Source organism: Cucurbita pepo, chromosome LG18, assembly GCF_002806865.2.
Source record: "Cucurbita pepo subsp. pepo cultivar mu-cu-16 chromosome LG18, ASM280686v2, whole genome shotgun sequence".
NCBI classification, from domain to species: Eukaryota; Viridiplantae; Streptophyta; class Magnoliopsida; order Cucurbitales; family Cucurbitaceae; genus Cucurbita; species Cucurbita pepo.
The window spans coordinates 4,359,913-4,373,629 of record NC_036655.1 but is presented as its reverse complement, the minus strand read 5'-3'; the positions used below and the strand labels follow the sequence as shown (position 1 = coordinate 4,373,629).

General features: G+C 35.7%; 2 protein-coding genes and 2 non-coding genes across 4 annotated transcripts; 3 read left to right on the top strand and 1 right to left on the bottom strand.

Annotated features, from left to right (window-relative positions):
• The first annotated feature begins 482 nt into the window (after positions 1-482).
• On the top strand, positions 483-2,632 carry LOC111779727 (pentatricopeptide repeat-containing protein At5g56310). Its single transcript, XM_023659848.1, has one exon. The coding sequence runs from the start codon at positions 529-531 to the stop codon at positions 2,173-2,175; it is 1,647 nt and encodes a 548-aa protein (XP_023515616.1). The 5' UTR covers positions 483-528; the 3' UTR covers positions 2,176-2,632.
• A 1,579-nt stretch (positions 2,633-4,211) lies between these two features.
• Positions 4,212-4,286, top strand: LOC111780751. The gene has a single exon (XR_002812893.1). It is a non-coding gene; the product is annotated as a small nucleolar RNA R12 (small nucleolar RNA).
• Positions 4,287-4,391: 105 nt separating this feature from the next.
• LOC111780750 lies at positions 4,392-4,476 on the top strand. Its single transcript, XR_002812892.1, has one exon. It is a non-coding gene; the product is annotated as a small nucleolar RNA SNORD24 (small nucleolar RNA).
• Positions 4,477-6,134: 1,658 nt separating this feature from the next.
• LOC111780615 lies at positions 6,135-13,368 on the bottom strand. The gene is made up of 8 exons (XM_023661056.1): positions 13,037-13,368; positions 11,803-11,869; positions 10,878-10,955; positions 9,252-9,304; positions 8,953-9,089; positions 8,809-8,873; positions 6,803-6,861; positions 6,135-6,497 (listed from the first exon to the last, which is right to left on the bottom strand). The coding sequence occupies exons 1-8, from the start codon at positions 13,211-13,213 to the stop codon at positions 6,408-6,410; spliced, it is 726 nt and encodes a 241-aa protein (XP_023516824.1). The 5' UTR covers positions 13,214-13,368; the 3' UTR covers positions 6,135-6,407.
• Positions 13,369-13,717: the final 349 nt, after the last annotated feature.

The window sequence follows — 13,717 nt, the reverse complement described above, 5'->3', positions numbered from 1 at the left end:
CCTACTTTTAGCTCACGTTAATTTGTCAGATTAATTGGTTGGACGTGTCGAGTTTAAATGTCACGTTTCCATAATAAGAGCTCGACCAGGTGTTTCTTCGTACGCTCGAGGAGCGTCTAACCTGCTTGGTGACACATTTAATTTCCTCTCGACTTCCTAAGGAAAGATGAATTCTCTTACTTTTAGCTCGCATTAATGTCGGGTTAATTGTTGAAGTGTGGCGGGTTATATTTGTCAAAGATTTTGGATAAGGTCAGAAGTGACCTCGACGTTGCTCGTTCACCTTGACAAGTCGTGGCCTAACGAGGCCTCACACTTGCAAGTCGTATTGCCCGCAACAAGACAAATACCCAAAATATGAAAAGACGTAAGTGTTAGACGACTAAGTTTAGGGCATGACTCTGATACTATGTTAGACTAACACGACCCTTCATTATAATATTGTCCCGTTTGAGTGTAAGCTCTCCCGGTCAAAAAGCATGCTTTTTAACACTCTAATGGCGTCGATTCTCCAATGAAGGCTTTGAAATGCGTTGGTCCCTCTCCCGCCTCTGCAAATCGTCTTCTTCCTTCGTCGAATCCACCATTTTCACAGCCCCTTTCGCGTTAACTTCCCTTCTCAGCAACTGCCGCGACTCTCGCCACATTTATCAAATCCATGGCTTCATGTTGCACAGAGCTCTCGATCAGGACAATCTCCTCCTCAGCCGATTCATCGATGCTTGTTCATCTCTTGGTCTCTATTTATATGCTTTTTCCGTCTTCTCAAACAAAACCCACCCCGATCTTCGTCTCTACAACACCGCCGTTAAAGCGCTATCGCAGACCTCCTCACCCATTAACGCCATTTCGCTTTACTCCAGGATTTTGATTGAGGGGTTGCGGCCTGATTCGTACACTATTCCCTTTGTTTTGAAGGCCGTCGTTCAGTTGTCCGCCGTTGAAGTGGGGCGGCAGATTCATACCCAGACGGTTTCTTCGGGTTTGGATACGGATGTGAATGTTGCTACTTCGTTGATTCAAATGTATTCCTTTTGTGGGTGTGTTTCTGACGCTCGTAAGCTGTTTGATTTAGTTGATTTTAAGGATGTAGCTTTGTGGAACGCCATGGTTGCTGGTTATGTTAAAGTTGCAGAGCTTAACAGTGCGCGTAAGGTGTTCGACAAAATGCCTCAAAGAAATGTGATATCATGGACTGCCTTGATTGCTGGGTATGCCCAAACCAATAGGCCTGATGCAGCGATTGAGCTCTTCAGGAAGATGCAGCTTGAGAAAGTGGAGCCTGATGAAATTGCAATGTTGGCTGTGCTCTCCGCTTGTGCTGATCTGGGTGCTCTTGAACTTGGGGAGTGGATCCATAACTACATTGAAAAGCATAGTTTGTGCAGGATTGTTCCATTGTACAACGCCCTTATAGACATGTATGCAAAATCAGGCAACATAGGAAGAGCACTGGAAGTTTTTGAGAACATGAAGCATAAGAGTGTCATAACCTGGTCCACCATGATTGCTGCCATGGCTCTTCACGGCCTCGGAGGACAAGCTATCGACATGTTCCTTCGAATGGAGAAGGCAAGAGTCAGGCCAAATGAAGTAACATTCATAGCAATCCTATCTGCTTGCAGCCATGTTGGAATGGTGGATGTGGGTCGTTATTATTTCAACAGAATGCAGTCAGTATACAAAATTCAGCCAAGAATTGAGCACTATGGCTGCATGATCGATCTGCTGGCTCGTGCTGGCTATCTTCAAGAGGCACAGGAGCTGTTTCAGGACATGCCATATGAAGCAAATGCAGCGATATGGGGGTCGCTTCTTGCTGCTTCCAATACACATAGGGATGCCGAACTCGCAGAGCAGGCTTTGAGGCATCTAGCTAAGCTAGAGCCTGAAAACAGTGGGAATTATACGCTTTTATCCAACACATATGCTGCTCTTGGCAGGTGGAATGAATCTGGGATGGTGAGGAAGGTGATGAGAAATGCAGGGGTAAAGAAGGCTCCTGGTGGAAGCTTTATTGAAATTAATAACAGAGTGCACGAGTTCCTGGCTGGAGATCGGTCAGAGTCTCAGTTACATGGGATTTATCCAGTTTTGTGCAACATAATTGTGCAGCTCAAAATGGCCGGGTCATACCCAGAGGAATGGAGTAAGTTTCTTAACTACGATGAGTGATATGAATAGGCTTCGACAAGAGTTATCTATTTGATTGTTGAAGTTCGTATTAAACTCGAGCGTTAAGGTATTAAAAAACTACATTTTTAGGTGAAGACGAGAGTTTTGATTCTGTATCTATTTGATCGTTGAAGTTGGAATTAAACTTGAGTGTTGAGATATTGGAAAACTATATTTTTAGGCGAAGACGAGAGTTTTGATTCTGTATCTATTTGATCGTTGGAGTTGGTATTAAACTTGAGTGTTGAGATATTGAAAAACTACATTTTTAGGCGAAGACGAGAGTTTTGAGTTTGTATCTATTTGATCGTTGAAGTTTGTATTAAACTTGAGTGTCAGAGATCTTGAAAAACTACATTTTTAGGTGAATACAAGAGTTTTGATTCTGTATCTATTTGATCGTTGAAGTTTGTATTAAACTTGAGTGTTAAGATATTGAAAAACTACATTCTTAGGTGAAGACGAGTTTTGATCGTGTATCTTTGTGATCGTTGAAGTTTGTATTAAACTTGAGTGTCGAGATATTGGAAAACTACATTTTTAGGCGAAAGACGAGAATTTTCACTTTGTATCTATTTGATTGTTGAAGTTCATATTAAACTCGAGTGTTGAGATATTGGGAAACTACATTTTTAGGCACGAGGGTTTTCACTTTATATTTATTTGATCTTTGTATTAAACTTGGAGTGATCGATGAAGTTTGTATTAAACTACATTTTTATGCAAATGTATTATTGAATGAGAGGAAAAATAGAAAAATGTTAAGTCATATATTGAAGTAAGATACGAATACATGGAAAAGTGGAGAACGGCAAAATGAAGGAAGATCCATGGATCGACCCCATCGTCTCCACCTCGTAGGAACTACAAGATTATCCAAAGGACGCCTTCAATAACCAGGGGTCGTGGATCACCATAGAACCTCGTTCAATAAGTAGAACGCATTAGCTGTTATGATTGGACAGTAAGAGTTAGATGAGTGCAATCACTCGTTATTAAAACCAACATTCTTAAGATTAAAGAGGTGGGCAAAAAGGGTCGGTGTTAAATAAAAATAAAATTAAACATTTTAAATAAAATAAAATATAAATTAATGATAAAAATATAAATTTCTCAACTTATAATTATATTTTTATTTTTATTTTTTATTTTTCGAAAAACATTTGTTATTTCTTAATGGGCCTGCTCCGTCTCTTTCTTCCTCTTTTTAGGGTTAGGGTTTCATCTCATCGCTCTATAAATAGCTGCACCTATTGTTCTTCAGAGCAAACTTCCGCAGACTCTACCGAGCTCCTCTCGTTCATCGTCTCCATTTTTCAATCTCTGTTAGAATAGATCTCTGAATCTTCTTTGAAATGTGTTCATAAGTTTGATTTCTTGTTAGTTGAATTAGCAACGGAGAAAGAAGAAGCCTGATATTGCAAATTCTCTGATCTGCCTTATCTTCATATGGAGAAATCGTAATCAGTCAGAGAATCTATCGTTAGGCAATACGGAAGGTCGGTATGCATAGATAATTATGCGTATTTCTCCCTTTAGCTCCGAGTTTCCTCGTTCCTGTTCTTGGAACGATAGGATTTTTCGGTGACAAGGTAGATACATTCTAGTAATCCTTCTGATTTCTTCGTTTGAATTCTGATTTTGCTCATTTTCTGAGGATTTTTAAAACTGATTTCGTTGATGAGTTTGGTGTTTTCAACTATTGCATTTGGAAAAATCGTAATCAGTCAAAATCTATCGTTAGGCAATACGGAAGGTCGGTATGCATAGATAATTATGCGTATTTCTCCCTTTATCTCCGAGTTTCCTCGTTCCTGTTATTGGAACGATAGGATTTTTCGGTGACAAGGTAGATACATTCTAGTAATCCTTCTGATTTCTTCGTACGAATTCTGATTTTGCTCATTTTCTGAGGATTTTTAAAACTGATCTCGTTGATGAGGTAGATGTTTTCGACTATTGCTTCTGAAATCTGCGTTCAAATCTCGATGTTTCTTTCTTCCTATTGACGTTAATTTTAAACCGGAGGTTTTTGATGTGAAGGGATGAAAAAAATCATTCGGATTCCCAATGATAATACATGATATTACAACCAGCTACTTCTGATCACATCAAAACTGCCTACTTCCTTTTTCTCCTGATTATCATTTAAACGTACGAATCACCAACTTTTTTTAAATTTCTTTTTCTGCTTTGTATGTTTTTTCAATTAACGGGGCCGGTGATGTGATTATAATATTTGCTACTCTTGATGGGATATTATCCCATTTGATGATACTAACCACCAAGATCTCTGAGGCCATTTTTGCAGACTCAAGCTATCACCAACTACAAACTTTTTAAAAAAATTTTAGAACTGATCTTAATTTTGTTTTTTTTTTTTTAATCTTATGTTTCTTCAATTCTTTTAGTTTTCTCCTTTTTCCGTCCAAAATTAGATGTAAAAAACAAATCATCTACAAAAAACAAATAATTCATTAGTTTAAAAACATAAACACGATAATTAATAATCAAATGAACATATGGATTTGCCTTTACCCCATTTCACTTCTACCAAAATACCACTTTTTAACTAATAAAAATCAAACATGATTAAAAATTCATAATTTTTATCAGAAATTGTGGATAAATATAAACAAACTGAAAATAAAGTTTTGAACAAACTAAATATGAACAAACTGAATAAAAAGTTTTGAGGCTGCAGAGAAGAGAAACAACAAAATCTTGAGAAATTGATCGAATTTTTATTTTTGAAGTAAAACTCAACATGTACGAACTGTAGAAGAGGACCCTTTCTAAATTAATACACTAAAAGATTTAACCCATGTCAACAAAAGGATGGTGTTTATTTGATGATTTAAATTAAGTTACGTGCCATGGATGGGGTATATAGCAGATATCAATCGTGTACAACATTCAGCCAGTAACCATTTTATAAACTAAACGTTGATTCATTCCGTTTGTTCTTGAAAAAACAAACAAAATCTCTCTACTGTTCAGGTTATGAATATAACTAACTCGAACAATAAACTAAATTTATCAGTGCCATGGATTTGACTATGGCATTCATCTAATTCTTTAAATTTGTAATTGGAAGTTCTAAAGGAGAAATGGTATGAGAAGTGCATTCAAGTTGGTGGGATTGGCTTCCTCCTTGTACAAGAACGGGGCTTAGTTAAGTAGAACCGTCGCTTGCTCGACTCATCCTTTCTTTCAACCTTATTAGCAACCTTATTAGCGTGAGTAGGTAGGCAGTTTCTAATCCGTAGTCTCTGTAATTTTTTTAACAAAAAATTTGGCTAAAACTTTCATTTTTCAATTTTGTATTGAATAGTGTTTGTTTGATTCCCACGATCTTCTACGTCTTAGGTCTTTCTGTTCCTTCATTTGGCTTACGTTTTTCATGTAACCTTCAGACCGAATGACTATAAAATTACGTCGATACTTCCATTTACGATAACGTAGGAGACATCTCTATTTTTCTCTTCGAAAATCCTTAGAATTACCACTGTTTGGCTTTCAACATGCCTCTGACCATCAAATGAAATGTGAATAACCCGTTGTCCTCTCTTTGAAACGCTTCTAGTTCTATCTCTAAAGTCAATAATTTTATATGAAGAACTATTGAACTATCACTTGCCATATATATATATTTTTTTTTTTTGTGGATCCATTTGACACCATTAAAATTTTAGGTGTAATTCATCATATTCAATACCAAATCTATGAAAATTCACAACCAAAATTTAGCTACTAAACCTAACCCTCTTTTTTAAGTATTTGTTTGCTGTATGAAAGGCGATAGAGTGAAAAATCTAGAAGAATTTAGTGAAAAAACGATTTTTTGAATTAAGAAAAATGCCTTTTGAAGTACTTACAAAATACTAAGTACTCTTTATTGTTACTAAAAGACAAAGATGGGTAACATATGGTCAAAATTTTATAAAGAAAAGCTAATAATAGGTAAAAATGAATGATTAACCATAGCAAAGGGTGTGTTTGGTTACATGACCAAATCATATTCAGTACAAGTTCATACTCAGATAAAATGAAAAATGTCAATGTTAAATTTTTCCGAGTGAAAAATTCCAACAAGATTTCATCACTCTATTTTCACTAATAAAACTTAGTCCAGATGGAAGTAACGCCCCCAATTTTGGAAATTATTCAATATCAAAATTGTCGTAGACATTAGACAACTAAACATAATTCATACCTCAATCTCCAGTCAATCACAGAGGAATACCCAATTCAGAGACCTTCATCGCCCTGTTTTCGAGCGAACTCCTATGGCGCTTCAAAAAAGTTGCCATCGAAGCCACCTACAAGTACAGATAGACTCCAAAATTTCGTGATTGTGCATATTATAAGTACCTACCTAAGCTTGTGTCAAATATGTTCCTAAATTTTTATTTTGTGTCAAATAAGTTCATTAAGGAATGTATTGGTTATCAAATTTACAAAATTTAGACAAGTTCAAAAAATTCAAATCTATAGAACTCATCAGATAATGTTAAATTGGTTAGCAACCTAATGGCACGTCCCAACTAAACTTGTAATTTAACTTAAAACGAAACATAAAATTCAATTATCAATTGAAGGGGAATGAATAGTATGGCAGGCTGACCTCTGCTCGAAGTTTTAATGCGTCCCTCCCAGAAATTTCCCGCAGCCCATCCATCAAATCTGCAGAAATCAAAAAAATATAAAGACTTCAGAAATTATATGCAATCATGATGTTTAACGTGTACTCTTATTCTCAAGTCTCAACCATTACAGATGCCATACGGAAACAGAATGGAAATATAAATATTTATTTTCGTCCACATGATACTATTAGTTGTGAATGTCATCATACAATGTTAGAAATAATTTACAATTAAATACTATTTGATAATATTTATATTATTCTTTTCCACTTGACAGAACTAACTAAACAGAGTAATCAGGAACAAAATAACTGGAACTAGTCATGCAGCTACCAAGCAGATGCCCCAACAGTACAAGTTATAGTATTAAGAACAAAATATTGCTGTTGAAGATTGATGAATTAAGTAGAGTACAGATTTTGGTATCATACAACAGTACATCATTGCTCTCAGTCCCATTGAAAGGTTTTGGTTAAGAACCCTCCTTTTGAATTGAAGATCAATTTAAGGTGGTCAAAAACTGAAAAAAGAAACTATGTTTATCAATACGAAGCTCTCCAAATAACAAAAAAAGCTTGAATAACTCCTCTTTCTCGTAGGTTGCAAGCTTGAATTTCAAAGGTTTCCTTCAATCTTTTTCTCGAGAAAACATCCCTAAACACACTTATTTATCACAAGGATCTACAAGTCTTCCATTAGACTCTTCTTTAAAAGAAGTTAATAGCCCAAAAACTTATTCCATCAAGCTTTAGAATCAAGTATGATGAAAGGGTGCTGCAACCAGTAATTTTGAAATTTAAAAGTCATTGTTCTCGAGAAGTATAAACAATTGAAAGCAAAATGGGATATGAATCTGATGTAGAACTGGGCTTTCTCATAGTTTTAGGGAATATCTCTCATGGGTATGCTGTTGATATCTTCTTTCTCCTCGTCGTAGAAGGTTAAAATTTTAAAGAAGATTGAGATCTTTGTTTGACAGTTTCTACTTGGAACTCTAGATCACATCTTGAGGTTTTCAACCTTTGTGGTCAGGCCACATTTTTGCATTCTTTGTGAGAGTGTGACTAAAGATCTAGATCATATTCTTTGTTGTTGTGACTTTGTGTTTAATGGCCAAGCTCACATATGGATAAAAGGGATTTCTGAGATCTCACTGGTGAGGGATTTGAAAACCTCAGAGAGGCATAGCCTTTCCCTAATTTTGGATAACTGGAGACAAAGCTCACAGATAGGGAAAAGGAAGTTCCTTGCAGTACTGCCAGATCTTGAGTGTCACAAGGGTACTTGGCCAAGCTCTTGCCTTGGGCTACCTCTTGATGGCAAGCCAAGAAGGCTTCCTTTGTTGGCACCTATTATTGAGCGCATTACAAACACACTCCAGAAATGGAAATCGAAATATGCTTTCCTCCCCAAGGGAAACACCTTTGAAGGTCATTCACGAGAATATAGGACCTTTGGCTGAAATCAATGCCTACTTGTTCTCCTAAAGACAAGCCAATGAACCTCCAAAAACAACAAGCCAACAAACCTCCCATTCTCCAGAACTTTTACATTCCAAACCCTACTGATGAAGGAGTGATTGATGCGGTTGCTGTCCACCCCATGAACAGTACAACTACTGCAAAAGAGACTTTTCGTGCAATAGATGAATATATAAGAAAGATGCTATTTAGTTCCAAAAATCAATACCAATGGTATATCAATAAGCTGCAGCATCATGAGATCTAGAATATTATCTCAGAAGAACTATAATTCCATTGCCCCCTCTGCTCAAATCCGTCAAGATATTTATAACGATAGGGAAGTATCTCAATATCTAATTCAATGTTATGTGACTTATGTCTACAATGTAAGATGGTCAGACTATCAAATTAACAAAAACGTAATAAGAAAGAAAATGTTCATAACCAAATAAAGTCTCTTAAGCATCACTATAACGTAGAAACTAAGACAACTATAGAGTTTCATAAATCAATAAACATACCTGCAGCTTGGGCTTCAGCCTTGTAAATTGACCTTGAAAGATGTTGAATTTGACTTCCAGCATTCCTGTATATTAAAATAGTCAGATGGAGAGAATCTAGTAGTTCTAAACTTTTCTATGTTTTGACTACTACAATGCTTATACATCAGCTCGTTGTAGCCGTATTTCATATCCTTTTCAGCTAGAGCAGCCCTCTCAAGTAGTTTTTTGCTCTCCTTCTTCATCAAGTCCACTGAAAGGTTCAACTCCTTCACGTGCTTCTCAGCCTTTGAAAAAATTGCCTGCTCAAAGGGGGAAAAAATAATAAAACAATCAGCAATAATCAACGTCAAAACTCCGGTTGTTCCAAATTCCAATTAGCATACATACAATGAGAATGGATTCATCAACAATTCAATCATAAACCAAGATGGAATAGTTAAGAAAATAAATAAGGTAAGAACCTCCTCAGTTTGAAATCGACCCAACGTATGACGAAACAGAAATCTTCTTGGCCCTACAGAAAAGAGCAATCCTTAAAAATCAAGGCTAACTTTACATACACAAAAAAGGAAGGAAAAACAAAACAAAGGAGAGGGTAGAACATAAGGATAATCAACGCAATTCCAGGCAGGCAACTAACAATAATATCTAGGAAAATTCTCCCCAAGGCAGATACTAGTAAAAAGAAAAACTTGATTACACTTTCTTTCTTTCTTTCTTTCTTTCCTTGTTTGTGGAGAATGAGATAGATGGTAAGTCTTTTTTTTCTAAGTGGGGTGCTTCCTTGTATTTTCCAAAAGACTTTATAATTCTAGATTTTCTTGATCGTATGGGAGATCTTTGGATACTTCTAAAGGGAGTTCTGCAGTTCAAACTTTTCACACCCAAAAGGGAAATTTTTGTTTTCATTTCAAAAAAACCAAATTAATTGGTTATGATGAAAAGAATAGAAGGGAGAATAAAACAGCTAGCTCTCAAACAAAACCAAGAAAATTACATGAAGGCTCTTCAATTGGCAATAATAGTGGTGGTGTATGTGTTTGATTTGATCATTCGGCATTGATAGAAGAGAGAAAAATTACAAAAAAGGAGAAAGTTTGGACAAGTAAAACACCATAGTGAACCCCGGAAAAAGTTTGGTTCAAGTCAGTGCTCTCCAAGAGGAGGCGTTTCCAAGTGGACAACCCTGGCCTTTCCAAGATCCGATTTTTCAAATATAAGGGGGAGGCAACCTTCACGCATGGATGTGTAACCATATGGAGAATCATTAAAATCCTTCCAAAATTCAGATCCAAGAATTCTTAATATTCCAATATTCCAACAGTGGGCATTTTAGTGAGAGACAGGTGTAAAGATTAGGGAAGAAGGAAATACCCCCTCATAGTAGTAGCTCATGCATCTTCCCAAAGAGAATAGATCATTCACCAATAACAAATTTGATTTTAGAGGAGGAAAAAGAGAGAGAAAAAACAGCGTTTAGGTAGCAATGAAGAACCATGGGCTTCTAAATGAACTAAAACAACAAACAGCACTACACCATCCTGAATGATCTCTGAGTCCTGTTGGTAATAGGGAAGCTCTTGACCAGGTTGTCACACATGCACAAAATTCTTGAGAACTTGATCCCAAACCATATGGGACACCACAAGCTTAGCAAGTAAGCTAAGTTCCCGTGGTTCTTTTTTATCACCATATTCCCCTGTTCAAGCCTATATTACGTAACTCTCTTCTGATTATGCAAACAAACAAGTTCAATCTGATATCATTTTGATGAGTTAATTTCAACAAACTCATCTAAACGTATTTATCCAATTGATGCTGAATAGAATAATCTACGCAGTTTGAAACATGAAAAAAATGACATGAGACTAAAGAACTTCCTTGATAGATAAATAAGAATTGATGTGGAAGAAGCTTGCACGTCTCCAAAGAATAGAAAAATCCCAAAACACAACAGGGTCAAGGCCTAATACTACCTACTAAAACTAGACAAATTAGAACCGGAGGATCAGAAGTGAGATCATTGAAATCTGACTTAAAATAAACTAATAACCAGCTTTGGTGTTGAGGGAAATATTACTCCATACCTCGCATAACGAGAAGGGCAGCTGTAAGAGCAACTCCAATAGAAGCAGCTGGGTGTTCCCTTGCTATCATAAACTCATCTACACAGTGATAACATAACATAAATAAATAGGATTGTGAAAGTAAAATAAAAACTTCTCCTTACTTTCTATGAAAAGATTTATTTTCTTATTAAAAGTAAAATAATATAAAAAAGGCCCTCCCATTAGGAGCTAATGAAAGATCAACGCAAGCTGAGTTAATTACAAAAACCAAAATAAAAACTCCTACTGTGACACTGGAAGAATAAGAATAAATTTATCTTCTCGGGATATCCATGCCTCGACATTATCTCAGAAAACTTTTGGGGGATAAAGGAAACAAAAATTTTATCAGTTTCATGAAAAGTTTACAAAATAATCCACAAACTATATTAGTCTTACAACAAGTTGCACCTATTCGTATTAATCTCAGAGATAAAATAATTACAAAAAGAATCAGATAAAGAACACAGTGAAGAAAATCAAAACCTAGCTAGGTCACAAAGTTATAAACATCACACAATTTTTTTTTTTTTTAAATTATAAAAACCAAGCTTTCATTGAGAATAAATTAAAGAATACACGGGGAATAAAGAAAACCCCAAGAAAAGCGCAACTGCCTCATGAAAGGGCTCCAGTTAAACAAAATGAGACCTAAGCGATGATCGCAAAACTCTTTACAGATGGAAACCCAAAACGAGGTATAAAAGCTAATAAAGGACCACACCTCACTCGCAAATTGCTCCACTCCTCTAAGGATCTTATTGTTATAGTACACAGTTCTAATTCACTTCCTAAATAATTTTAACAAGAAGGACGAGGGCAGTACTCCTGTCAAGCTAATATTGACTTAGCTGAAGTTCTAAAGCATGCAGATAATGGTAGAACAAGAAACATAAAAAGAGACCTTTAACTTTGCGGAAAAAAGCATCCTCGTGAGTTTTAAACTGTGATGCTGCTTGGGGTACAAAATCCTGAAAGATGATTATATTCACCTCAAAAATGTATTATACGATGAGAAGAAACCGACAAATACTAAAAAATATAAATTTAACATTTGCACAATCAGTATTGATAACGTTAATTGCAAAATACAGAACTGAGTAAAAAATTGATCATCCAAACTCTTATAAGTACCAAAACACCATGAATTAACTGTTAGATTTTTGTTACTCCTTCATTCACCGGTGCACTTCTTATCTTGATAGGACATCAACTTCATTCCTCAAATTGAATCTGTAAAAATTATTTAATTTGATGAACATCTTGGTTCTCGTTGGTCTTCAAAAATGCAATAATTCATTTGATCTCATAATTGCATCAACCAATATTTTCCACTAGGAATTTTCGACCTTCCAATTGTAAGCACCAAAATTCTTCGATCAAAGTGACGGGGAGTGTGTTGTAGGGTGAATATCACGCGCATTGCAGAGAAAGCAGCAAACTAATGCAACTATAATCAGATTTCAGCAGAAACAAAAAGGGTAGGACTAAGATCAGGATCAGAAGCACAGAAAAGCGAGGAATGTTTTTTTCCCTACTAAATTTTGATTTAACAATAGCCTCAGAAATAAATAGGTATCTTCAGAGTCCATATTTCAAAACAGCACTTCAATGTTTTTCATTGTCCCCTTATCACTTACCATAAATTCGGTGAGAAAGTAAGCGGGACTGTTGAAGTTTAGGGGAAAAAACGTCTAAGCTAATTTATAATCTCAAAGCCTTTCAGCTCTCATTACACAACCAATCAATTAGTACAATAATTTGCTTCTCCATTCCATCTTAATTTTGTTTCAACGATTTATCCAATTCCATGTAGTTATCGATCAGTCTCTCTAATAGATTAATCAAACGTCCCTTTCTCACAACTCCCACATAAAGTGTAAACTTCCACAGAATTATGATCAAACGAGATATTCTCCTGAAACTTCCATTAATGCCAGCTGAAATAAAGTCTTCTTACGAAAGATAACGGGTTTTCAGTAGGACGAACATTTCACAACAGAATTGATTTCTATCCATCTCAAGCCAGGCAGAACATAAACTCTAAACTCTACAGATATCTAATGAAAGTAAATAACAGAAATAAATGTCAGTATACGAAATGACAACGGATTATAAAAGTTGACTAAGGACGCAACCTGAAACGAACGGATATGTGACGAAGAGGCCTCTTGGAGAGAACGAGCAGAGCGAATAGCAGAATCCTTCGATTGAACAACCGAACGCTGCAGGTCCTCTGCAATCGCCGATATGGAAGATACTGCGCTTACATTCTCGAGCGATGGCTCCGGTTGCTTCTCGTCTCCGGCGCCCATTTTTCTCCGATCTCGACGAACGGTGTTTCGCCTTCAACTCTCTCCTCCACCAGCACCGCCGTGGAAACTCCGACCAGTTTATGAATTGCGATTGAAAGGGTTCTCAGTTCGTTGCTTGGCCTATTTTTCTCCCCCAAGTAAATCTGATCAAATACATTATTCTATAAAAATTAAATCTAGCTTAAATTANAAAAAAAAAAAAAAAAAAAAAAAAAAAATCAATAATTTTTTTAATTTTTTTTTAAATAAATAAATGATATTTTTTCATTAATTTTAAATGAAACCCAATTATATTTTGTTTTAAAAATACTTTTAAATTTTTAAAACGATCTAAAAAATATTATCCCGCCTTTAAAAAATTCATTAATATTTATAATTTTTTTTATGGTAAATTTTTTTAAGTAAAAAAAAGATGTTTTATATAGTTTAGACTTAGTTTATCTAAATTTCTACTTTGAGTCGAGATAGATTCAAATATCTTTTGGCATCTCTTCGTTGGACCTA